The 26,037-nt window shown below is 41.2% G+C and overlaps 1 protein-coding gene and 1 pseudogene across 2 annotated transcripts; both read right to left on the bottom strand.

The window, feature by feature from the left end:
- Nucleotides 1–274: 274 nt before the first annotated feature.
- LOC109999809 (tetratricopeptide repeat protein 14-like) lies at nucleotides 275–2,956 on the bottom strand (annotated as a pseudogene).
- Nucleotides 2,957–15,389: 12,433 nt separating this feature from the next.
- LOC109999812 (uncharacterized) lies at nucleotides 15,390–25,250 on the bottom strand. 2 transcript variants are annotated; one of them, XM_065955602.1, is made up of 14 exons: nucleotides 24,858–25,250; nucleotides 23,576–23,782; nucleotides 22,738–22,806; nucleotides 22,053–22,174; nucleotides 21,326–21,500; nucleotides 20,952–21,074; nucleotides 19,882–19,925; nucleotides 19,481–19,792; nucleotides 18,282–18,462; nucleotides 17,929–18,012; nucleotides 17,158–17,303; nucleotides 16,756–16,997; nucleotides 16,534–16,643; nucleotides 15,390–16,121 (listed from the first exon to the last, which is right to left on the bottom strand). In XM_065955602.1, the coding sequence occupies exons 1-14, from the start codon at nucleotides 24,987–24,989 to the stop codon at nucleotides 15,864–15,866; spliced, it is 2,205 nt and encodes a 734-aa protein (XP_065811674.1). In that variant the 5' UTR covers nucleotides 24,990–25,250; the 3' UTR covers nucleotides 15,390–15,863. The 2 variants fall into 2 exon arrangements, with proteins under 2 accessions (XP_065811674.1, XP_065811675.1); XM_065955603.1 differs by having other exon boundaries at nucleotides 22,053–22,171.
- Nucleotides 25,251–26,037: the final 787 nt, after the last annotated feature.

Below are 26,037 nucleotides of genomic sequence, written 5' to 3'. Positions count from 1 at the left end.
AGATGCTGAAGACTACAGCTGTTTCGGGAACACTTTAAATTAAGTGAAGACAAGACAAAGGCAGTGTGCGATAGAGTTGGTTTCCTTCGTCGGACGGCACGCACCCATTCACACTGGATCCGTTTCTGGAATGTCAGCGCAGCGAAGTGCACCCATGATCAGCTGTACACACATCACAGGAGAACCACAAGATCCCGCGGGAATAAAGAGAAAAAGACAGTTCACCAGGGCCAATTCATAGTTTAATTTTTCAATTCAAAATTCCTGTAAGTGTCCTAAAACATCAAAATACAGACTAACCAAAGCAACAACACCTTTGTACTGTCATCAAAGCATAATAACTAGTTCTTACTGTTTTCCTCTCTCCACCAGTGTCTGGCAGAGGTACTTCTTGGCGTTGCGGTGATCTGGACAGTTCACCAGGGCCAATTCAAAGTCAGTAATCGCCTTCATGATGCTGCCTTTGTTAGCATACCTAAAAACAACCAAAGAGAGTTAAAGGGAGCTTTGATCGAAAGCATTCATAAGAAAATGAACCCGTAATGAAATAGTTGTTAAATGCAGCCTTAGTTTTAATGTACACCACCACTAGCAGAATAAAAGCGCTCTGCCTCGGTCCTGTCTCCATAACAACAGTCTGTTGGCAGCGCCCGCTGTACGACTGACACTGCTCCGTTGCTTTTGACTGCATGGTTTATATTTGAGATCATTTTTAACCCAGCAGACATGGAGCAGAAGAGGATGCGGGTTCAAGACACGATCCGTAGGAGGCAAACATACAGGGAACATAATACATTATGGAAAGAGTGCTGGTGATATCAAGAATGCCTTTCTGTAAAGTTGAAAGATTTTCAACTCAAAGCGATTGGAGTGGCCCGCACAGAAAAGGCAGAGCGCTCAGAAAAAAGGTGCTGGGCGCTGCGCTGTTTGCAAACGCCCGCCGAACGCCAAAATGATTAGCCTTTTACATTACACAATCCTCCTATAAAATATGAGTCAATAAATTGTATTCATAGAGCACATTTAAAAACAGCAACAGCTGATCAAAGTTCTGTACATGGAACAAATGCAGTACTGGAAAATAACAATGTTTTTCTCCATATGTAAGTTCACTCACTTTTAACCATCTCATGCATTGTATAATGATTTTGAGCATAGTTAGTTTCAATAATGATGTCTTGTTAAAGCCTCCTTGAGTTCAGTGTTATGTTGTGTATATTATGTTGTGTGTTGTCAGGCTGTGTAGCTACCTGTAGTGTGTGGGCAGCTCCTCCCGGGGAATGACACCCAGTTTGACGTGCTCCATTTTGGAAGAAAGAGACGCCTGGTGGAGGGAGACTGTGACTTTCTCCTGGTAACGATCGATATCTTTCACTGCAGCTACAGAATGACAAAATCCAAATTAGGGAGAGGTTTTTAATATCTTTTCTGTCAGATACGAGGGGTGACAAATAAACGACAATATCATAAATGTTATAGACTATTGAAAAGTTGTGCTTCGTTGCAGGCCCTATCTACAAAGAGGCTCTTCTTAAAATGTGCATAAAAAAGATATCGCTGTCATCAACCAATAAAGCTGAGCTCATTGTGTGATAGAATTTCCACATTAAGGCTTCAGTTTCACCACAACATTGTTGCGTCTATCAGTAAAGGAGGCAGCTACGGGACATTACGGGGAAGTCATTAAATATGCACTTGGAAAGGTTGTTTTGATTGACAGATATGAAGCTGAAGGTGTCACAGATGTCAACACAATGGCATTGCAATTTATGATTCTATGACAAACAGTCAAACTCAAAATAAACTGCAGCGCAATGACAGATGACATTAAATTGAACTGCAACAAAGGGTTATTGTGAGAGTGTTTGGTGTTAAGACTGGCATCAACAACTTATTGATAGGAATAAGAGGCTACTTTTTTTTTAACACAGTGTTGGATCGTGACTTCTAAAGTCATCAGGTAGCTGTAGTGATCGCATTACATGGCAGTCTTTCTTATAATGGGGTATCCTGAAGTTGAACATCCCACACAACAGGGGATCACAAGAGACACTTCACAATGAGGACAAGTCCGCCTGGTCTCCAAACCTCATTTAGTCAACAATATACCCACAGAACATGTAACACATCTTCTTAGATTGCATAACATTTTACACTCCCAGAGTAGCCTCAGATCATGGGCTATTTCTTAAAATATAAATATATAAATCAAGGCATGGAAAGTTCTTTGCTAAAAATAGGGTCATGTAAAGTAATTACAAGACACTAACCTCTGATGAAGTCCCCAATCTGCTAGTAGGACAAAGGATCATCATGGCTTCCAGTGGAGGGAATTTCTCTAATGTGACAGAGAGCCTGAAGGCAGGAAAGAGGAAGAGGGGAAAACTAAAGGTTTGACTACATTTCTGTGGGAACACTTCAGCCTTTATCAAACAATGTAAGTACAGGGTATAAGAGGAGGAAATAAATGTTGTCCACAGAATGCATCTTACAGTATATAAGCATATACATTGGATAATATAAGATGTGCATTGCACCAAGACTCATATTGTTTATTCCCACTGTCAGACATGCAGGACATCTCAGAACCACTGAGTTGGCACGTTGTGTAAAACTGGACAACTAACTATTTCAAGTATGCTGTACATATAATGGTGGACTAACTGGTTTATAAAGTTTATTGCATCATGTTTGCACATTTAACTGATTGAACTTGTTGACCTACCGACAACTCCAAGTCTTCGATGTCTCTCTTCAGCCCTCCTGCCGTGCAGAGCAATGTCAGAAAGAAGCCGTATTCTCTAATGTTGTTGATCCTGCCCACCACAATATCTCCTTTTTCCAAATCCCTGTACAGCATGACTCGCCTCTCCTCAAAAGACGCCTCCATGAATAACTCCACCGGTGGCATCACAGCATAGGGCTCTGGGGAAGGACAGGTAGAAACTTGAATCATGTAGATGTTACAAAAAAAGTGCTTTTTAATCATCCTTACATTAAAAATCACACATTTTCTCTTTGTTTTGGTCTACATGTACAATTTGCCTGCCATTTTTCTTTCATACAAATATAAAGCTTTGTCAAATGTCTCCCAGGACTGTCAGTTCAGCCAGTTAAAAAACAACCAAAATATCACTAAAATTAGTCTCAAGTTAGTTACTATTATTAATAATATTATTAATAATTAATAACTGTATTTAATAAATTGAAGGCGTGAAATCTGCACACGAAGTCCTCACACCCAGCTTGGATCACAAATACAAATACACCAGTAATCTCAAACCATTGCTCTCTTAAATTATAACAGAATTTATTTAAACAAAGCAACATCAATCCAAAATCAATGAACTTAATCAAACAAATAACTATTATAAACTAATCTAAGCAAACAAACATGATCAAGCAAAACTTGTGAATGAGGTTTAAAAGTGTAGTGTGTGTGTGTGTGTGTGTGTGTGTGTGTGTGTGTGTGTGTGTGTGTGTGTGTGTGTGTGTGTGTGTGTGTGTGTGTGTGTGTGTGTGTGTGAGAGAGAGAGGAGAGAGAGAAAACAAGATGGTGGAGAGAGACAATGCACCACGTGGCTTCGTCACATGGGGACAAAATGGTGGACAACAAAGGAAGCCGTTTGGCTGCCTTTTGAAATAGTTTGAGCTCTCTGAGCTGAGTTCAGTAACTGTTACTTAAACACCAGAAAGCCAGTGGCCGGACTTTGATTCAACGGTCTGGTCTTTCTGATTGTGAAAGCCGTGGACTGAAGGTAAACTAGCATAGCATTACATACATAGACGAACACAGCAGTTCATTACAATAAAACAAATGCAGCATCTTACAACAGATAATAAACAGAATGTGACGTCAACAATGATGCATAATTATCAGTGGTTATAAAAGAAACATAACTATTTCTGAAACTATTTCTGCCCAGACCAAAGCTCTTACTTGGGGTAACTCCTGGTGATCGTTGCAAAGTTGGTTAGATCGTCACTCTGTTGAATGTTAAATCAACAGATTCAGGCAGGTTTCCTTAGTTGCAGATGTAGGAGGGTAGCAGGATTCAGATCTTCAACCAGAGCGCTGCTCTATAGAGTCTTCTGGTTGCAGGAGCCGAGTTCTTTATGTTTCCTTGTGGATTCAGGGATCAGTGGGCTTCCTTCAGCGCTCCTGTCCAGTTGCATTCAATGACGTCTTACGAAAAATCAAAGGAAAGAAGCTCTTCTTTTTGCTCAAACCTGATAGCATCTGATTGCGCCCAAAACTCCTAAAAATATGCCGTGGAAGTAGTCAGCTGAATCATCTGATGCTTGAATTCAGCATGTGAAGAGCTACCTATACTGAGCAACCTCAGCTCTAGAGTTTAACCTATGTAAGCCAAGAGGAGGAAAGGGTTTGTCTCCTTGAATGCTGGAGTCCATCATATGGAGAGGGTACCCTCTGGTGTCGGCAGAACCCCACTTGAAGGGAAAGAGCAATGCTTTTAAGGGCTGGAACTGCCTGTGGGTTTACCTCAGGCCTCTTCCAATGAGGATAGAGAATTCAGACCCCCCCACACACACACACACACTTTTCACACCTATTTGTTAGTTGTTGTTGGGGGGTGCTGGGCTAGGCTTGCGATACGCTTGTTGACAATCAACAACTGATTTATCGATCGTCTAAGATGATTGTTTTCAAAATGATATGAAATAAGTTATGAATATCTTGCCCTAGTACAGAGAAAGAAGTCTGAAACATTCTGCAATCTGTGTGGGTTTCTTTTGTATCGTGTTGGCTACACAAGACTTCATAAGGACTGATTTTCATTTGATGCTACTAAAGATCTTGAAGCCAAAAGAAAAATGAAGATGAAATATGTGTGTGTGTGTGTGTGTGTGTGTGTGTGTGTGTGTGTGTGTGTGTGTGTGTGTGTGTGTGTGTGTGTGTGTGTGTGTGTGTGTGTGTGTGTGTGTGTGTGTGTGTGTTTCAGGGAGGGGTGTAATAAATGAGAAAGTCAGAAGGTTAAACATTCCCTTCTGCTTTGATCATGTAAAGTATTTTTCCCATTCAATTAATTACAGTGTGGGTGTCTGTTTCATAACTTGTCATCACAGTTCAATGACGAGCACAACTGACAAGCCTGCATCCTGTGGAATATATTTACTGAGAATTGGATTTATCTCATGGTGAAGGGAAAACATATAAAAGAATAGAAATGCTGTAATGATAAAGTGTCACCACCATAGACACTTACACTCTGCATTGCTGTTGTTTTGCATAAATGTCTATATTCTGTGAAAAAAGAGCTGCAGGAAATGTTAAATAAATCAGAGCAATGCTTGCAAGATTAAATATGGTTTAAGGAATCTGGAATATTCTTCATATCTCAGCTATTGGCTCATATACATAAAGAAGCTATTGTCTTATAAATAATGTGTGTATGGAGTGATTGTTTTGAAGGGGGGACACATTGTGTTTGTAGTAATCTGTAAGAGGTGACCAGTTTTCACCATATGTTTGTCGTCAAAATAGTTAATGAAGTGAAAAGGTAATATATGTAGTGTTTCCCCAAGGTTTACAGCGTGGGGGGGGGGGGGGACACACGTTGACACGGCGACACATGTTCATGGGCTACTTTTAATGACAGCTGTCCTTTTCTATCGGAAAGGTATCCTTAAATGACTTCTTTCCCTGATTTCTGACTCTATCTACTATCCTATCCCCACAATAAAGGCACAAAAAGCTCCAAAATAATTTGAAAATTTTGGGCCGCCCCCCCTAATATAATGTTAGGGGAAACACTGTGTAAACCATCCTGTAACAGGATTTCATTATTTTCACCAACCCAAAAGCTGTGAGTGCTGCAGAAGAGAGGCACTGCATAACATCAGCAAACCTGTTTTGCAACATTGATAAGAGTTTCCAGTAAAGGGAAGATTATGCAGAAAGGAATTTTAATCGAGGGCAGCTCTGGATTATGATGGCGATGTCTTTACACCTTGAAAATCTAGTTGTTTAAACAAGATGATGTGGTTATCCCGAAGATCCAAAGTATCGAATTAGACACAGACACAATCAGTTACGTTGGAAATGCATGGAAAATACTGCGGTTTTAGTATTTGACATCCAGCCATGAGTCTTAATTATTTTCGTATTTTTTCTACCACTGGTCCATTCTTCCTCAGGAGATATTTATTCATAGCCACATTAATTTATTAATTGATGGGTTACTTGAAAGGTCATTCCAATGTCTTTCTACACAGGATCACACCTCCTTCAGTCATGTAAAGTATCATATATCAACACTGCTGTTAGAGCATTTTCTATTTGTTCCTTCGTGTGTGGAAATGGGTAATTGTACCTGCTTGAATGCAACACCTGCCTGATGCAAGTTTCACAATCTTGTTCACCTTTTAGACTTTTGGATTTGATCTGAACCATGTTGCATCGTCATGTAGAAAATTTGTTCATAAAGAATATAGCATGAAGAGCTGAATTACAAGAATCGTTATTGATAACTTTTGCTTTTATGCTCTAAAATAAAAATAGGATATACTTGATTTCCTGCTCGTTTCTCCTGTCATAAACACTTGTTCATTACGAACAGGATGTGTGTATATATCTGTTGGTGAGAAAGTGTCTGGTAAAATGAAAGCAACACCATATGCAATTAGAAAGTCAAACAATCATCAAAGTAAAAATCAGCGTTGTATCTCAGAATGTGAATCGTCATCCTTTGAGAACAGGTTCATTTTTTTGTGCTCATTCTACAACCTTAACAGTAATGACTGACTACAATTGTACCTCAGCAGTGAGCAAATTTTCCTGAAATGTCCAGTGATGCATGGTATAATGTTACTGCAATTTTCTTTCAATATGATGACTTCAATAATTTAGTTTGTATTGTCATACATTTTTTCCAGGGACATGGGAAACATGTGGCCTTCATTTACCTGGTTTTTCAGGTTATAGGAAAGTCAGTCAAACCCTCCCTCCATGTGTGAAGGAGGAGTTATTCACATGCTAAGTTCAACCTGCAATAACAGACTGAATACTCGTCTACACCTGGGTAAGTGAGGAGTAACACCATCAGCATGGACATGGACAGAAAACTGCTTTATTGGATATTCATGCTTGGATATTTACATCTATCCTCTGGACAAAGTAATTATTCTTTACTGTCTAAACTGTGTTATTGTATTAGATTGGACTGGAGACAGAAGCGATGTATCTGTGTTTTATGTTTGAGGGATTTATTGTTGCTTTCTTTAATTGCCCACTTTTAATCTCTTCTAAGAAAGAAACTGTTATTTTAAAGATTTTGTTTTTAACCTGTGACCAATGTGACGAGGACTTTAACCCCCACTACCTCTACATGGGATGCCTGCCTTACCAACTGAGCTAAACCATTTTATTTATAATCCTATGAAAAAAAACAATATCTACCCTCTTTTAGCATGGATTATTAAACATCGAAGCAGGTTTTTAAAAGTTAATGTTTACTTCTTAGAACATGCAAATTGGCATAATAGATTTAATAATAATTTTAAATATTCATAATAAGTTACATACAGTTCCACTAAAATTGACATCATGAAATAAAACAATGCAAGAATTACTTTTATTCAATTTTTTTAAACTAAGGCATAAAAATTGTTTGTTTTTTTTAACAAACACATTTTCAGTTTGTCACATATCTACTGGAGTGGAGAGAATACATTTGAGTTCTTGAAAGTGAGTTTCAAATGTTTTCCTCTTAAGAGTTTGGAAGTTTCCCTTTGTCATACAGAGGGGAATAAGACTTAGTTACATCAAACTACCTCCACAGTTGTTGCCTGGAGGCTTCTAGTACAGCACAACAAGAGGCAATTGATGAGAGAGCAAATATTATGGGAGAGCAGGGATGTGTCAATTCCGACTTGACCTCTTCACATAGAAGCACGCTGAATAAAACCAAGTTAATAAGTTTCAATAAATAATGGTTTTGTTAAAGAGAACCTGGATGTTAATGATTTATAATTTAGCACGTTAAAAAAAATAAAAAAATAAAATTCACAAGATTAAAGTTGTACATTTACTAGAATAAAGTTATAAATTGACGAGTTCGAGACCAGCCTGCACGAAAATGCTGAAAGTAGAAATCTTAAAGTCTTTAAAGAATAAAAGAATAAAGTCATTATTTTAGTCTATATCAGAAGAGCAGCAGCATCCTGTTCTCAAATGACAAACATGGAGCATCTTGTCCTAAAGGTTTCACTAATAAGGAAATAGGCTACTTCCTTGTGTAGTCGGTAAAAACAGTTCAAGAGAAGTTTTCACTTCAACTTGTAAGACTTTGTTTATCTGTAAAATGATGAACAGGACACAAACTGGCTCTGCACATGAGACACTTCAACAAGGCAGACCGATAACAGATAAAAATAGTTGTGTTGCTTATGCAGATATGAAACTACACATGCTTTTGGCACATCATCTTTTCTCACATTGTCCTAAAATATCAGCACCCTGAAAAGATACTGCAAGAAACTGAAGAAAGAGCCACACTGACTTGGAGGAAGTTGTCTGCAGAGGAAAATACTTTAAGAGTTCTACTTTCATCATTTTGCGTATGCAGGCTGGTCTCGAACTCGTTAATTTACGACTTTATTCTCGTTAATTCACGACTTTAATCTTGAAATAAAAAAAAATTAAGGTGGCCCTAATCCTCCGTCGTTAATGAATGCTATGCATGGAAGGAATTAATAGTGAAAGTTATTGCAAGCAGAAAACATGCAATGATATTTTATTTGTTCACAAATTGTATTGCAATAATTTTTTTATGATTGGAAAAGTGAGTGTATAGATTAAAAATCAACTTACAAATTAATTAAACTATTTAAGTATATATATTTAACTAAAGTGATTTCTAACTGCAGCTACCACAACTGCAGCTCCAACTACCACGACTGCAGCTCCAACTACCACAACTGCAGCCCCCACTACCACAACTACAGCCCCTACTACAACAACTGTAGCTCCAACTACCACAACTGTTGCTCCAACTACCACAACTGCAGCCCCTACTACAACAACTGTAGCTCCAACTACCACAACTGCAGCTCCAACTACCACAACTACAGCCCCTACTACAACAACTGTAGCTCCAACTACCACAACTGCAGCCCCTACTACCACAACTACAGCCCCTACTACAACAACTGTAGCTCCAACTACCACAACTGCAGCTCTAACTACCACAACTGCAGCCCCCACTACCACAACTGCAGCCCCCACTACCACAACTACAGCCCCTACTACAACAACTGTAGCTCCAACTACCACAACTGCAGCCCCTACTACAACAACTGCAGCCCCCACTACCACAACTGCAGCCCCTACTACAACAACTGCAGCTCCAACTACCACAACTGCAGCCCCCACTACCACAACTGCAGCCCCCACTACCACAACTACAGCCCCCACTACCACAACTGCAGCCCCCACTACCACAACTGCAGCCCCCACTACCACAACTGCAGCCCCCACTACCACAACTACAGCCCCCACTACCACAACTGCAGCCCCCACTACCACAACTGCAGCCCCCACTACAACAACTGCAGCTCCAACTACCACGACTGCAGCTCCAACTACCACGACTGCAGCCCCCACTACCACGACTGCAGCCCCCACTACCACAACTGCAGCCCCTACTACAACAACTGCAGCTCCAACTACCACAACTGCAGCCCCCACTACCACAACTGCAGCTCCAACTACAACAACTGCAGCTCCAACTACCACAACTGCAGCTCCAACTACCACAACTGCAGCTCCAACTACCACAACCGCAGCTCCAACTACAACAACTGCAGCCCCCACTACCACAACAGCTGCTCCAACTACCACAACCGCAGCTCCAACTACTACAACTGCAGCTCCAACTACCACAACTGCAGCTCCAACTACAACAACTGCAGCCCCCACTACCACAACAGCTGCTCCAACTACCACAACTGCAGCTCCAACTACCACAACAGCTGCTCCAACTACCACAACTGCAGCTCCAACTACCACAACTGCAGCCCCAACTACCACAACTGCAGCTCCAACTACCACAACGGCAGCTCCAACTACCACAACTGCAGCTCCCACTACCACAACTGCAGCTCCAACTACCACAACTGCAGCTCCAACTACCACAACTGCAGCTCCAACTACCACAACTGCACCTCCAACTACCACAACGGCAGCTCCAACTACCACAACGGCAGCTCCCACTACCACAACTGCAGCTCCAACTACCACAACAGCTGCTCCAACTACCACAACTGCAGCTCCAACTACCACAACTGCAGCCCCCACTACCACAACTGCAGCTCCAACTACCACAACTGCAACTCCAACTACCACAACGGCAGCTCCAACTACCACAACGGCAGCTTCAACTACTACAACTGCAGCTCCAACTACCACAACTGCAGCTCCAACTACCACAACAGCTGCTCCAACTACCACAACTGCAGCTCCAACTACCACAACTGCAGCCCCCACTACCACAACTGCAGCTCCAACTACCACAACAGCTGCTCCAACTACCACAACTGCAGCCCCCACTACAACAACTGCAGCCCCCACTACTACAACTGCAGCTCCAACTACAACAACTGCAGCTTCAACTACCACAACTGCAGCTCCAACTACCACAACTGCAGCTCCAACTACCACAACTGCAGCCCCAACTACCACAACTGCAGCTCCAACTACCACAACTGCAGCTCCAACTACCACAACTGCAGCTCCAACTACAACAACTGCTGCCCCCACTACCACAACTGCAGCCCCCACTACCACAACAGCTTTTCCAACTACCACAACTGCAGCTCCAACTACCACAACTGCAGCCCCAACTACCACAACTGCAGCTCCAACTACCACAACTGCAGCTCCAACTACAACAACTGCAGCCCCCACTACCACAACTGCAGCTCCAACTACCACGACTGCAGCTCCAACTACCACGACTGCAGCTCCAACTACCACAACTGTAGCTCCAACTACTACAACTACAGCTCCAACTACCACAACTGTAGCTCCAACTACCACAACTGCAGCTCCAACTACCACAACTGCAGCTCCAACTACTACAACTTCAGCTCCAACTACTACAACTGCAGCTCCAACTACCACAACTGCAGCTCCAACTACAACAACTGCTGCCCCCACTACCACAACTACAGCCCCCACTACCACAACAGCTTTTCCAACTACCACAACTGCAGCTCCAACTACCACAACTGCAGCTCCAACTACAACAACTGCAGCCCCAACTACCACAACTGCAGCTCCAACTACTACAACTGCAGCTCCAACTACTACAACTGCAGCTCCAACTACAACAACGGCAGCCCCAACTACCACAACTGCAGCTCCAACTACCACAACAGCTTTTCCAACTACCACAACTGCAGCTCCAACTACCACAACTGCAGCTCCAACTACAACAACTGCAGCCCCAACTACCACAACTGCAGCTCCAACTACTACAACTGCAGCTCCAACTACCACAACTGCAGCTCCAACTACCACAACTGCAGCCCCAACTACCACAACTGCAGCCCCCACTACCACAACTGCAGCCCTCACTACCACAACTGCAGCTCCAACAACCACAACTGCAGCCCCTACTACCACAACTGCAGCTCCAACTACCACAACTGCAGCCCCCACTACCACAACTGCAGCCCCCACTACCACAACTGCAGCTCCAACTACAACAACAGCTGCTCCAACAACCACAACTGCAGCCCCCACTACCACAACTGCAGCTCCAACTACCACAACAGCAGCTCCAACTACCACAACTGCAGCTCCAACTACGACAACAGCAGCTCCCACAACTGCAGCTCCAACTACTACAACTGCAGCTCCAACTACCACAACTGCAGCTCCAACTACAACAACTGCAGCCCCCACTACCACAACTGCAGCTCCAACTACCACAACTGCAGCTCCAACTACCACAACTGCAGCCCCCACTACCACAACTGCAGCCCCCACTACCACAACTGCAGCCCCTACTACAACAACTGCAGCTCCAACTACCACAACTGCAGCTCCAACTACGACAACAGCAGCTCCCACAACTGCAGCTCCAACTACAACAACTGCAGCTCCAACTACCACAACTGCAGCCCCCACTACCACAACTGCAGCCCCTACTACAACAACAGCAGCTCCAACTACCACAACTGCAGCTCCAACTACGACAACAGCAGCTCCCACAACTGCAGCTCCAACTACTACAACTGCAGCTCCAACTACGACAACAGCAGCTCCCACAACTGCAGCTCCCACAACTGCAGCTCCAACTACTACAACAGCAGCTCCCACAACTGCAGCTCCAACTACCACAACTGCAGCTCCCACAACTGCAGCTCCCACAACTGCAGCTCCAACAACTGCAGCTCCAACTACTACAACTGCAGCTCCCACAACTGCAGCTCCAACTACCACAACTGCAGCTCCAACTACGACAACAGCAGCTCCCACAACTGCAGCTCCAACTACTACAACTGCAGCTCCAACTACGACAACAGCAGCTCCCACAACTGCAGCTCCCACAACTGCAGCTCCAACTACGACAACAGCAGCTCCCACAACTGCAGCTCCAACTACTACAACTGCAGCTCCAACTACGACAACAGCAGCTCCCACAACTGCAGCTCCCACAACTGCAGCTCCAACTACAACAACTGCAGCTCCAACTACGACAACAGCAGCTCCCACAACAGCAGCTCCCACAACTGCAGCTCCAACTACCACAACAGCAGCTCCAACTACGACAACAGCAGCTCCCACAACTGCAGCTCCCACTACAACAACTGCAGCTCCAACTACCACAACTGCAGCTCCAAGTACAACAACTGCAGCTCCAACTACCACAACTGCAGCTCCAACTACCACAACTGCAGCTCCAACTACCACAACTGCAGCTCCCACTACCACAACTGCTGCCCCCACTACCACAACTGCAGCTCCAACTACCACAACTGCAGCTCCAACTACCAAAATTGTTTCTCCAACTACCACAACTGCACCTCCATCTGCACCTCCAACTACCACAACACCACAAGGTAATCTTACATTTTAATATTCCCTTTTCTTACACTTTGCTTAAATTCCCACAAGAATTTCAACTGTAATCTTTCTGCAAATAATAATTAAAGGGTTAAGCTCAACTTTAAAGAAACTTTGTGAAATCTTTTTTTCACCCAAACTGTTGCTTTATCCCTTTAGTCCCAATTTGAAAGTGAAATAAGTGTCCTTCACATGACAAATTAGTAACAAAACTGAAATCGACACTTGATTACCTTTGATGTTTCTAAGAACAATTTATGTTAATTGTGCTGAGCTGAAAACAAAATTCATCCCATATTTATTGAATTATCTTTTTTGTAATTGCTCAAAGTTTAAGATAAGATAAGAAAATATATGACAAGATATACTTTATTATCCCCAAAGGGAAATATTTATTGGACTCTGTCCTGGAGTTTTAACAGAATAACAAATAAACCACATAAATAGAGATCATACAAAACTATAGAGCATTTCAAGTAACAATTCCACATACATAAAAACACTGTCTTGCAGCAGTAACATATTGGCATATTGCACTGACCCTGGTCACATCCTACATTACCTGTTATTCAGAGTATTAACGGACATTGGCACAAATTAATGTTTGTAACGGTTCAGTCGGGTCTGAGGGAGGCTGAATCTTCTCCCAGAGGGTAAAAGCTGAAACTTAGAGTGAAGAATGTGAGTAGGATCAGACACTATTTTCTGTGCCTGTCTAACAACAGACTGCTCATAGAGTGTTTGGAGAGATGGATGTTATCTGTGATTTTAACTGAACAGACAAGTGACCGTACCAGGCTGTTATATCTGATCATGCTTAACAAACAGCATTGTAGAATAGCAACATGAATTTCTGCTGAACGCCATAGACTCTCAGTCTGCGTAAGAAGTACATGCGCTGTTGCAGTCTAGAGCAGAGACTCTCAACATGGGTCCTCCAGCTGAGAGTGTTGTCAATATGAACCCTGAGATACTTATAAGAGCAGACCTGTGCAATGGGTTCCTTGTGGATGACCACAGGCCAATGATCACCCACTCGCCTGGGATCAAACACCATCTCCTCTGTCTTTTTAACATTTAAAACAAGGTAGTTTCAATCACACCAGAGCACACAATGTTCTACCTCAGAGTAACAAAAAGAAGGACTGCTGTCTCTGTGCATTAGGCTCAGGATAGCTGTATCATCCGAGAATTTAATGATGTAGCTCTCTGGATAGAGTCTGGTGCATTCATTGGTGTACAGAGTGAAGAGAACAGGGCAGCTGACACAACCCTGAGGAGCACCAGTACTGCAGAGTCTGGGCTGCGAAAGTGCATTATTCACTCTGACATGTTGGGTTCGATTAGTTAAGAAAGAAGAATACCATCATAAAACAAAAGGGTTAACACGCATCTGTTTCAGTTTCTGCATCAGCAAGTGAGGTTGTAGTGTGCTAAAAGCTGCGCTAAAATCAATAAAAAGTAAGCGTGCATGAGCCTTGGGATCTTCTAGGTGTTTAGTGACCAGGTGTGTGATGCTGTTAATAGCATCATCTGTGCCACGCCCTTGCTTGTAAGCAAACTGGAAGGGATCTAAAAGTGGGTCTGCTTCTGTTTTGAGCCAGGAGATCATGTTAGTATAAATAAAAGCTGCAGTCAAACTAACCATGAAAGATAATCAACAATTGACAGAAAAAGGAAGTGTAACAGACTTTTTAAAAACACATTCCCAACTCATTTTTTATGCAAAGGGATTACATCCTGGTATAACCCTTAACAGTAATTGGAACAACTCTAAATGGACGCTCAAGGAAACGTTTTTCTAGGACTTATCACTGACATACAGAAGCTGCACATTTTTAAATTTGTTTTTGCTACATGTGTTTCTTTTCTTCTTAAAGGCTTGGCACATCTCCAGCTAAGAGTACGTACCTTTGGAGCAGTCAGCAATGAAAACCTCATCGATCTTTTAACACAGGTATGTAACAGCATTTGTTGAGTTACACAAACGCCAATGCATGAACACAGTAAGGGTTGGGTGAAGGGATTGAGATCAATCTTAGGATGTTAACTCTTTGTTCTCTCTCTATTTAGTTTTTGAATCAGAACGGATTGAACCAGGTAAAGATTGAAAGCCTCCAAGTTGTCCCATAGGACCTGCATGTGAACAGAAAAAGTCAAAAGTAAGTGTGCTTTCGGTTTTGTTTACGTATAATGGGAGAGGACAGTTCAGCGTAAATGCTTGTTCATATCTGGAAAGACGTGTTTCTTTTCTTTTTTTTAAAGATTTATTTTATCACAGAGATTGGACAGTGGATAGAGTCGGAATACATTTTATTCAACGTTTCTTTTTTTTTCTTTTTTTCAAGCAAATACAATTATTTAAACATGAACTGTATAATCTGCCTTATTAAATTATGTTAAGATACAAACAGGACAATACAAGGCATACATAGCTCTGATAATTGTGCAAAACATTCTTTTCTGTATTAGATGATTGAAATCAGCAGAGGCACAATATTAAATAGTTTGATCTTATTTTGAACACCTGAGTCAATCCATTGCACTTTGGAATATTAATTTCAAAACCAAACATTTATGACCGTCCTAAATTGAAGAGTTCTGAATGATTAAAGTTTTGAGCACAGGAAACACTGGTCTAAACTACCTCATTGGGTCACCTGAGTTATATTGAGGAATGCAGCAAACTCAGAACTTTCTTCTCAGTCTCAATGTTTCTTTCCTGCAGAAACCTTTGACCAGAGCTGAAGAAGGATTTGGAGCTCCCACTTCATAAATCTGTCATCACATCCGTACTGCTGTTCTCTCCTTCTCCTTCTCCCTCTCCCTCTTCCTCTTCCTCTCCCTCTTCCTCTTCCTCTTCCTCTTCCTCTTCCTCTTCCTCGACACACGAAAAGCCCAGGGCCTTGAGCATGGCTCTACCCAGTAGCACCAAAACATCTGCAGCCCCGGCCACTCCTGTTGGCAGCAAGAGCTCCAGAGCACAGGTGGAGGCGTGGGGCCGGTGCACACCTGACATGCTCCCCTCCTGGAAAATTAAGTCAGGGCAAGGGAAATATGAAATGAAGATTCATCTGAAGACATAAAAATATCAAGGCAAACCAAGAACAATCTGTGATGATAGTATTATCATCAACTGAATATCTATACAAACTGTATTTATATTATGCTACACAGGAAAATAATATCATGATTAATTTAATACTGTCAATAATTATTCTAAATCAAGTTGCATGTATAAAGCAACCCGTCCCAACATTACTTTTCTCTTGACAGTTCACATATAGAGCAGATCTAGACTGTTCCCTTTGCAATATTATTCACACAAAAAAACCTTGATCTATTAAAGCAACCAAGCACTTATAACAGGCGGACTACAAGTACAACCACTTGACTCTTTGTTGGAAAGCCATCTGCAAACTGATCTAATAGATACTAACCTCGGTGTAAAAACGCAAGGAGATCAAATCGGGGAACCCAAGAGGAGGCTGATGTTCAGCTCCAATGATGAAGAAGAGGAGTTCTTCAAGGGAAAAATCTGCCTGTCCATCTGATTGTGACCAAAAGAAAAAACGATGTCAGCTTTTCTCGCAGTAAACCCCTGGAACTCCTGACGCATCTTAAACCCATCACGTCGTCTCCACTCATCCCTCTGCTCTTACCGCTGATCAAGGCGAGGGCTGTTTCCCAGTGAGCAGCTGCTGCCTCCTCAGCTGCCCTCAGTGGGCTGTCTGGAGGACTGTAGCAGACGGTAAAAAGCTGTTTGAACTCTTCCAGGGTCAAAGGATGCTGATGAGCTCCTGTCATTACTGGTTTAAACACCTCCCAGTGGGACTGTATCATATCCCACAATCCACTACAGCTGTTCAGCCCCTCAGTGAACTGGGAGATCATACTCGACACCCTGAAGAACAGCCAAATGGACTAAGTGATCATTGAATTTGCTCACATAGAAGATGCTATTCAATTATTTGAATCTTTGTGTTTAAAAGAACACTTAAGGAATGGACAGAATTTGGATATTAACCCATACATGCATGTGTGTGTGTTTGTTTTCCCCCTACCTGTGGTAGATGTAATGTTTCACTACATGACTATAGATATCTGTTACTTCATCAGTATGGGCTGACTGGATTTCAGGGATCCCACAGCTGGACAACCAGTCGCAAAGACTGGGAGTCAGCACATTGACATCTCTGCAACTCTGCAGCTGCAAAAGAAAGAAAGGAGAGTTATCTGTAACTGTGAAAAGGTGTGTGTGCGTGTGCACACTCAAACATGTGTATACAAACTACTGCATGGGTTAAAGTTGAGTTTAATCGTTTATTTGAATCAAGGACAGTGTACAAAAAAAAACATGAGTCTCAGAAGAGAAGAGATGCTTTGTAAATTATCGGCAAGTTTTTTTCACAGTCGCTGGTTGACTTGTGATGATGGAAATGTATGGAAGCCCTGCGAGGCAGAAAAGTGTTTTTTTTGTTTTTGTTTTCACTTTTGCCAAGTTGGAATAAAATATATATATATATGTCACTTTTGACCAGATTTTTTACTTGAGAAATTATACTATATGTATATTTTTTAACAACTTTTGCATCCCTCAGTCACTTAGATAATACCAGCCAAACGCTTTTTTCCTTAAAAGGATAAAGGAAACAATTCATACCTGACATACAAAATATTAAAAAAAGAATGTTTTGTTCCTCACTCACCCCCAGAAACATAAACTTTAGAATTGTGTTTTAGAGGGTATAGCCACCAGGGGGCTTTCAATCAATACTACAATAACAAAAGATGAGTCGAGGCTAGCGGGGAATCATGGGAGTCCTATCTGCTACCTGCTGCAGTCTGTTTTGTGCTTCAACGTCAACAATGTCCTTCCAGCTGAAGTCTTCTAAAGATGGATTCTGGCCACACATCAGCTGTGACAAAATAAACACATGACAAAAAAAAAAAACAGAAAATAAATGTGCAAACCTGTTTCAACACAACTGCCTGGCACTAAATGCATCGTGTTATATTCAAAGCTTTGAGGTAAAAATTTCAACAATAGAAAGGAAAGAGTGATCCAATGTCGTTGTTTTGGACAAAAAGTGATAAAGCTTCACGATGTCAAGGTATGTAATCCATATAAGGTTGATATTGACCATTGGTTTGGCATGTATCCAACAAAGACAAGTATGCACACAACCTGGTAAAGAGAAGAGTGTAGACAATGAGGTCCAGGTCCGCCCTGAGTCAGAGACCAGCCGACCAGAAGACCTGCATCATAATACTTCCTGTCTTCAAGAGCTGAGAGATCATAGGTGAAGAACAGACGCCCTGGGAGACCTTCAAATAAAGACGTTTGCTGCAACTCCAGCAAGGTCAGTCTAAGTAAGAAGAGCAAAAAACAACATGTAGTGAAAATTCACAAAGCACATCTGGCGATACTTCAAAATAAAACAACATTTACCACATTACAGCAGCTGCGTCACAAAAGCTTGTCCGTCTCTCTACATTAACGTTAGTAAGCTACCTAGTCATGAGAGTCCAGGTCTACACTCCCTACCACCCACTACGCTCTGCCAATGAAAGGCGTCTGATCCAACCTTCACAACAGGGTCCTAAGACGCTGACTAGACTCTTCTCCTCTGTCGCCCCCCGGTGGTGGAATGAACTTCTGAACTCCATTTGATCTGCAGAGTCCCTCTGCACCTTTAAGAAAAAGCTAAAGACCCAGCTCTTTCATGAATACCTACTAACTTAATGATGATGGTCTTCATATTATTGATGATGATGACGGTAATGACGATGGTTTTTGTTTGATAACGACTTATAAGATGGTTTCTATACTGATTAGAGCTCTCAAGAACTGCCCTCAATGTTGTGCTTTGCCTCTGGTCACTTCCTGTCAGCACCTGTGTGTCCAATCAGACTCAAAGCTGATCGTTTGCTCTTACTCACATTGTTCCCTTTTTTCTAGATCCTTGTTTGTGTTGTTCTTACTCTCTGATGTACGTCACTTTGGATGAAAGCATCTGCTAAGTGAGTTAATGTAAGCCTTTCTTATCACATCCATTTGCCTGTATGTGATGTTAGCTTGTTTGATTAGCTCTTAATTGATCAGCTGAAAAAAAAGATGAAAAGTGAAACTTATTTTATTAGCTTTTACCATAAATTGAGAAGTTGCAAACCTGGAACACAGACATCACCACATAACATCATTGGAGGCTCCTAACCTGAGCATGAATATGGTGGATGCTACTTTTCCAAACAATCCAGCAAGAACAGCCTTCAGAAAACCAGATGCTGACACCTTAGTCTATGTTAAGGAGCTTGATTTTTAAAAAGGGAAATAAATATAGCACCTGTGTTTTCCACTGTAAATATGAGTGTAACATTAAAAACCTGAAGAACTCCCTGAGAGCTCCCTCATGACTGTGAGTCTCCTCCCCGATGAAGGAGATGGTAGGTGTCGTCCTGAAGTAGAAGCCAGGTCTTCTCACTGCCTTCCGAGCACAGTGGAGGAGGTCTCCCCTCCTCACCTGGATGTGAGTTTCTACATTTTGATCCACATTGTCCTGACGGAACAGCGTCAGGATGGTTTTCAGATCAACCTCCTCTGAGGGGCCACAAACACGTGGCTGGGTCTGCTCTGACAGCTGACTTTCTTTATCCAGGCACATCATTTCTCTCTCCTCTGGGCTCAAGTCACCTGTCCTAACAAATGGTGAAAGACAAACATCGAGGCAATTACATTTTATTCTTCATAATTTAACCATTTTAAAATGTTTTAAAAGATTTCTTACTTGTTCAACACAGAAGTCTCATTGGCTACAGAGTCCTGTACTCTCTGAGAGAGGGGGGGGGGAGAGAGAGAGAACTTAAACTTACTGGAACAAAGTCAACAAACAAAAATCAACCACTATTGCATTGATATAATAGCTTTTCTTGCATTGATTCTTCATCTGTTAGAACGCCCTTATCACATACTGAAGGTAAGTGGCACACACGGAATTATGGCTTTGCTCTTCAGTAGTCCAATAAATAGCCTGTAATGTAAGAATCAAAGTCTTCTGGTTCTTTTAAGCACCCAATTTCATATTAAGAACATTTAAAGGGATACGTCACCCATTTGCATTAATCTTTGTATCATTAGAAACCTGGTAGTATTTTTGAATGGTCGTGCATCCCGCCCTCATTTTCCGCTGAGATGGTTAATCTTTGTATTTCTGAGTCTGAGAAGGAGCTTCCAGTGACGCACATATCGTCATATTGTGTCATCGGAAGCTGTTGCAGTTAGCGGTGTGAAACTACAACGCTAGTTCCTCATATTTTCGACCACTGAAGCTACAGATCAATCACAGATCAGTGGGTGGGAACTCACTCCCAGAATCCAAACTTAACGTCCGCCATATTGCTTGGAAGCTATGCTAACAGGCTCTATGGAGAAAGCTGATAATGGCGAAAAAAATATAAATATAGCGGCGTGACGGCTGCTGCCGACAGGCCGGTCTTGTGTTTCTTAGTGGGAGTGGCCTGCGGTGCTGTGCATTCTGGGATTTGATGTCTTTCATCAACATGAGCCAAAAAGACACTTTCTGCCTTTTCTCGGCCAAGAAGGCACCAACTTTAACATTTATTTCACATTTCTACATATATGACCCAATGTCAACACAGATTCATGTTTCAACAGGTGAAGTATCCCTTTAAGAGAAAACCAAACAATTATGTTATAATTTAAATTTTAACATCACACAGGTAAGAATGTATTTTTATAGTGGAATTATTATAGCTGGAAGCTTTTTGCAGACAAAAAAGATCCTCCACTGACAACAATGCAACAGCAAAATCAAGCCCGAGAGAAGCCTTTGTTCACCTGTGGGTATTCCTGGTGGCTGATGTACAGAGCACCATGTCCTGCCAACTTCAGCACCTTTTCTACTGTCCAGCCTTCTGCAGGGGTGTCCGGGACAAACAGCACCCTGGAGCCCTGCACACACTGTGACCCAACATCACATCACATGAACACACCAGTTATGGATTGGCAAGCTACACCTGATCCTTTCTTTTTGGGGTCAAAGAATTAGAGAAATTGGATGACCTTGATGAAGGCCACAAGCTGAAACTTGTCAAGTTGAATTAAGTTGATCTTTAAACTATCAAGTGTTGCTGGAGCTTTTTGACCACCCAAAAGAAAGAAAGAAGGTGTTGAAGCGTATCTGACTCCAACACCTTTTAATTCTTACACACCTGTAAATATGTGAAGGAGAACTTTTGTCCGGTCTGTCTTACAATCCCCCCTCGGAAGAGCAACAGCAGCCGACTCTCCATCTGATTGGCCGACCAGCCACAGTCGATAGTGATGCGAGCGGTCATTCCTGAGGCCACCAGTGATGCTCGTTCTTTGCCACGTGGAACAACGGGTCTGGGTGAAACAGAGCGGAATTATTACTGCATTCATTTATCATTTGTATTGAACAATAAAGAGAATTTAAACACACCGGCAATATAACCACCATGGCAAAAAAAAAAAAAAAAAAACACTGACCTCAAATTATGTTCTTATGCTTTTACTTAAGTTAAATAAAACATACACTGGTACATTTAATGGTGGTTTGAGAAAGTGTCCAGATTGGAAAGGGTTCATCCTCTGCGGGGCAAGAATGTACTCCTATTATTCTGACCAATAAATATTGGGTGTTAGAGTCAACTATTTGTATTAATTGCTAGTAGAAGTGATCAGTAAAACATGAAGATTTATCCTCTCAGAACCATGAATATCCAAAAATTGAAAGAAAAAAATTACCTTCAGTTCAAGACAATTCTCATCAGGACTACAAATAAAAGGGTTAAAGAAGTAACAATACATCCAAATAACAATATAAAATGATTAATGAAGAAGAGTGCCATAAATATCCATACATTTTAAACCACCAGTAGTTGTTCAAAAGACTTAATACACTTTAAAGCCACTCACCTCTCCAGCTGTTCCAGGTAGAGTCCTCTGGGGAGACAGACCACGTCTTTGACAACCAGTCCTGTCCTCTGTGGAGTTTGTCTCTTCCATTTCAGACGATTAGCTTTGCTTGGAGTTTGCTGCTGCACACAACACAACACAACATTGTGATAAAGTTAGGTAAAAAGGATGTTAAAAGACATACTGGTTGGTCATACTAATACATCACATTAAGTGCATCCTCACATATTTTCACAATCATTTTTTACTCCAAAAACTGAAAATTAAGTGTGACTATTTGGTGAAAAAAACATCTGGGGAAGGACAGTATGTCTTAAAATTGTGAAAAAAATGTGGTTCCCTGAGTGTACACTTGCTTTAAAAGAACTGACATCCGATACACTAAAATTTAAAATCTCTTCTTGAAGCGACATGACATTTGCCCTTGCCGTTGTTGACCTTATTCACCCTGGCAACAACACCTGACAACAAGATGGGTTCAGTTTGTTATCCGTAACAACCATCACAATGCATGCAACAGAAAAAACCTGACTGATTTAGCAGATTGAAACAGACAATCAGTGAGATGGCAGATATGAAGCAAGAATGTTTTACCAGATAAAGTGGTTTGTCTGTTCAAGTGTCACCGTGTTGGAATGTTAGAGTGCCGATCAGGAAGTGACTAAGTACACCTCAGGCAACATACCAGGGTCATGGGGGTTGGATCATCGAACTCTAACGCCACCAGCTCCCTCTTAGGCACTCTGAGAAACACCTGCAAAGAGGGAGACAACAAAAAACAGATTTCATTTGTTTAAAAAACGGAGAAAAAGAGGCCTACTTGGAAATGTATTTATTATTTATAATTAAATCTACACTTCCCACACTTTTCTGCAGTTTGATTCTCCTTTAAATTAAATATCCTTTTATTTATTTATCCTTTTATTCATGCTCTTAGCTCGTATTTATGCTCTTATCTTAACTCCTCTTATGTTTTAACTTGGTAATTTCTTATCTTACTTAGTCTATTTATGTTTTATATATACACTTTTATTATTTTTTGATAATTTATTCACTTGTTTCTATTTCTTTTACTGCTCTAACCTTCTTATTGCTGTTATCTTTTTATTTGCTTTTATCTCTTTTAGTTTCTTACATCTTTTTAAATCTTTGGTCCTCTTGGTCTCAGCTCGTGTTGTTGGGTTCTTGTGTTTCCTGGGTTCTTATGATGGTTCTTATGATGGTTCTGATGATGGTTCTTGTGATGGTCGGGTTCTATATGTCTGTTGTGTATCGTGCACTTTGGGTTCTTTTCTATTGAATTGTATTTAATTATTTTTAGTATTTTGCATTTGTTATGTTCTTGCTGTTGTTTATGTTCTTCTGTGTTTGCTTTAGTTTGGATTGTTCTTCTTGTTTGTTTGTCAAAGCACTTTGTAAACCTGTGTTTTTAAAAGGTGCTATATAAATAAAGTTATTATTATTATTATTATTATCAGTCAGCTCACTTTACAGCGTACTTAAGAACATGCATTTTCCCTTACCTCCATTTCAATCTCAATCTCGTCCATGAATCCTGGGACAGCGGGAAGGTGCTTGGTCAGATCCTTAGCAGCGGACTCTGCTCTAGTTTTAGGCTGCTGCTCCTTGAGAGGGGTCTCAAAGAGCAGCTCTGGGTCCCCTCCCTCCTCCTCCTCCTCCTCCTCCTCCTCTTCCTCAGAGTCGGGGACCAGAGGATGCTCCAGATGTCTCTGAGTTAAAGAAAAGGAAAAAAGATGTTTAATCTGCTTGACGAATGCAAAAACGAATGCTTCCATGAAGGGACTGTAAAGTATGTGACATGACGAGCTGACCTGTTTGCTTTGATTGTTTCAGTCCTTGTCAAGTGTTTTTTCACTTTGCTTTGTTTATTGTGTTTGGCTTGAGACTTAGGAAACAAAAGAATATTTACTTTCAAGACCTTATCCATGGTTTCAAGGTTTACCAGAATATCCAGATGAACCAAATAGTGACTTCCCAGACATTTATTATTACTGATTAACTTCAATTTAATCTGATAAGACTAAAATAATTTTAACAAGACTGCATTTTTCTATTCACATATCCTTCACTTCATCTCTCGACTTCTCATATATGTCTGTCCGTCCTCAGGTTGGGATATATTGCCTTAAAGGAATCCATTTAAATGTATTTCTGAAGTGTCGACAAAAACATGCTGCAGTTTCAAAGATCATCGGTGCATTTTGTTTGTGTGCCAAAAAACGAGGAAAACAAAACACAAGAACACAGTATAGTAGAATACTTCTTCAGAACCGGCAGCCACTTGTAGACCTAATTGTGAGGTTGCAACACAAACACAGCATTTACTGCATTTAAGTGGTAACAAAAATTTCTCAAAAATGTGGGCTTGTAAAATAAAGTTTATTTTGCAGGGAATTGATCCCTAAATGTGACTCTTTGTACTTTGAGTCACACACTTTCCGTAATTTTAAGGAGATGAACATGAGTCTAGTGGTTTCACATGTCGAGTCAGCTGATCTTAAAAGTGATTTAACAGGAAATAAATCAGCAGTATCTAATCTCAATCACTTAAAACATTCATGAACCTCCGTTTCAAAAACAGAGATTCCTCATGACCTGCATGACCCTTACTATCAAAAACCTTTGGCTGATAGTCAGCCTGTGGATGTATTTTAGGGTTTTAAGAACAGAACAATATTTGGACCTCCACTCAATAAAGGCAAAGCTTAACATGACACATATTTGGTCTGAGTAGCACAACAGTTTTCTTCCTTTATAAGCTTTAAATTTAAATTGTAGACACACCCGGTCATAGCTGCATTCTTCCTCCTTCTCGAGTGTTGTTATGACCATGCAGGACTCCTCTGAAGAGAACAGCTCCATCTCAATGTTTTCTTTGACGGACAGCAACGGCGTCCTCCTCTCATTAAACTTCATCCTCTCTGATACAACTTGATATCTCTTGCTGTCCGTCCTTTTGAATCCACTCCTTCTTAAATCACTTAAATCACCTCTGCCTTTTTTGTTCTTCTTGTTTTGCTATTCCTGTCCTAACCTTAGATTTCCTCTTCTCTCTCTCTTTATTTCATTCTTTTCTTTTCTTTCTTTCAGATGGCTTCAACTTCTTTGTTGTTTTTTCTCTCTCTGACCCCTTCAACACATTCAGCTTGCAAATATTCTCCAGGGTGATTGTGGCCTTCCAAACACCTAATCAGTTCAAGCTGAGAGCTATCAGAGTCCGAAAGCTCTGATTGGCTCACAGTTCTGCTCTCATGTTGCTCTGAGGTTTGTGGAGGAGATATTGTTGATTCTGCAGAAAGTTTAGAGTCACACCATGTTGGTTCTCTAACTGTTAATTCAATCTCTTCATTATAATTTCAAGTGTTTAAAACTTGAATCGTCAAGTTTACTTGTGTCTTCATCTTTAATTAACATCTCTTCATGCATTTTTGTCGAGGCCTGTTTCCACATAATCCTGTCAACTTTACTTAATCAATATTGTACCCAAAGTACACCACAGTTAGAAAATATCCATACACGGTTATAAGTGCAACTTCAGGCTTCACAACCTCCCATCATTTGTTTTACTTCAGTATCTGTTATGTCCAGTAAAAAGGGTTTCTTTAAACTTTATTTATAAAACAACAACAACAGAGTGCCTTAACTATTGTAAGTACGTCAGCTTGCAGACTTCAAGAGGAACCCAATTCGCTGATCCTAACCTGTGGTGTTCTGCTATCTAATCATGTGTGTCTGGATCAAACTAATGTGTTTGTTGTGTTAAAGACAGATTGCATAAACCACACACTGAATGATCTGTAATCAATATCTATCAACTCCAACACAGTGAGTCTTTGCCTCCATAATCAGCGACATCACGCACTCAAACTCAAACCTCAAGGAAGTAGGGGATTTTAAATGTACTGAGATCATATGGATAGCTCAGATTAGCTCTCTCAAATAAGATAGCTAGTTAGCTCTCTCA

The sequence above is a fragment of the Labrus bergylta genome, chromosome 6, assembly GCF_963930695.1.
Source record: "Labrus bergylta chromosome 6, fLabBer1.1, whole genome shotgun sequence".
Taxonomy (NCBI): Eukaryota; Metazoa; Chordata; class Actinopteri; order Labriformes; family Labridae; genus Labrus; species Labrus bergylta.
This window is presented reverse-complemented; position numbering and strand designations above follow the sequence as displayed.